The 1,356-nt window shown below is 76.8% G+C and overlaps 1 protein-coding gene across 1 annotated transcript in view; it reads left to right on the top strand.

Moving 5' to 3' along the window:
- The window catches only part of TTC38 (tetratricopeptide repeat domain 38), a 10,155-nt gene that overhangs the window by 2,437 nt on the left and 6,362 nt on the right, over positions 1–1,356 (top strand). The window contains exons 4-5 of the mRNA XM_012735092.1: positions 7–236; positions 577–808. Of these exons, the coding sequence (XP_012590546.1) occupies positions 7–236; positions 577–808 (462 nt within the window). The remainder of the gene's footprint in view (positions 1–6; positions 237–576; positions 809–1,356) is intronic.

Here is a 1,356-nt window from a genome sequence, read left to right as displayed (position 1 = left end):
GTGCAGCGGGTCAGACGCGGGGCTTGGCAGGGGCCTGTCCCGGGCTCTGCCCCTGCTCTGCACCCCCGGGAAGCCGGAGCGCCCCACCCTCGCACCGCGGAGCCCGCGCCCCCGGGTGCCGTGCTGGGACAGGGCCCACAGCCCCTCCTGCCGCGCAGGCCTGGAGGGACGCCGGGCTCCCGCTGTCCACCACCAGCAACGAGGCCTGCAGGCTGTTCGACGCCACCCTGACCCAGGTAGGCCGACCCGGAGGCCGCTGGCAGGGGCGCGGGAAAGCGGGGGCCCGGCGAGAGCGTGGGGCGCCCCGGAGGCGGGGCTCAGGCAGGCCTCTCCGGCCCCCCAGAGCGGGCTTTGCTGCTCTCCGGAAGATGGGCGAGGGGGCAGACGGCCCCGGGCGCTGAGGCGCTGCTGCGCTGGGCCGGCGCCTTCGGGGTGCCTTCGAAGGACCCCTTGCCGGCCGGAGGCCTCCGGTCGCTGGTCACTCTACAGCAGCGGTCACCACCCCGGGGAGCGCCGGGAGCGTGCTCGACGCAGGGGCCTCGGCAGCCGCGGGTCAGCGCCGCCCTCTGGTTGCAGTATGTGAAGTGGACCAATGACCGGAGCCTCGGGGGCATCGAGGGCTGCCTGGCCAAGCTCAGAGCCGCGGACCCCGCCTTCGGTGAGCCTTGCGGCCTGCCCCCGGCCGGGCCGGGCCGAGCTCTCGGCAGCGGCCACGCCACCCCCCGCAGGGAGGGGCGGCTCCCTCCAGGGCGGCGGGCAGCGTGCACCAGCCCAGGAGGAGACAGGCCGTTCCCTTCCCGGGCCAGATGAGCTGGAGGAGGTGCCAGGCTGGCGGTCCAGGGCCCGCCGGGTGCGGGCCCGGGGCATGAGGTGGCCTCTCGGGCCAGCAGGGCCCCAGCCGAAGCGCGGGCCGGGGGCTGGCACAGGGCCGGCTGGCATCACGGCCAAGCGCGGGCCAGCCTGGTGGCCGTGGGGGCCCGGGAGGCTGGGGTCCGGCCTGGGAAGAGGCTGAGGAGCGGGACAGCAGTGTGCCGTGACCAAGGCGGGTCGGGCGACACGGCCGGGAAGGGGGCACCCACCCAGGAGGGCGGGGTCAGGTAGCCCAGGGTGGGCTGAGGAGAGGCCGGGCCGTGTCAGACACGGGCATCCAGCTGGGCCGGTGGCTGGAGCCCCCGGGGCCAGCGGGCACCGCCTCGGTCAGGGCAGGGACGGGAGGCCGGGTCCGCCTGGGCTGATGCCCACCCACTCGGCCACGAGCCCGCCCTGCCCCTCCCCGGCCCTCCCACTCAGGGCCCAGTGGGCTCTGCACCCGCCCCTGGAGGTCCAGCTGGTGGTAGGACGCCGCCGGCTGGCGGG

This window comes from Condylura cristata, unplaced genomic scaffold (genome assembly GCF_000260355.1).
Source record: "Condylura cristata isolate star-nosed mole 26May11 unplaced genomic scaffold, ConCri1.0 scaffold00004, whole genome shotgun sequence".
NCBI classification, from domain to species: domain Eukaryota; kingdom Metazoa; phylum Chordata; class Mammalia; order Eulipotyphla; family Talpidae; genus Condylura; species Condylura cristata.
This window is presented reverse-complemented; position numbering and strand designations above follow the sequence as displayed.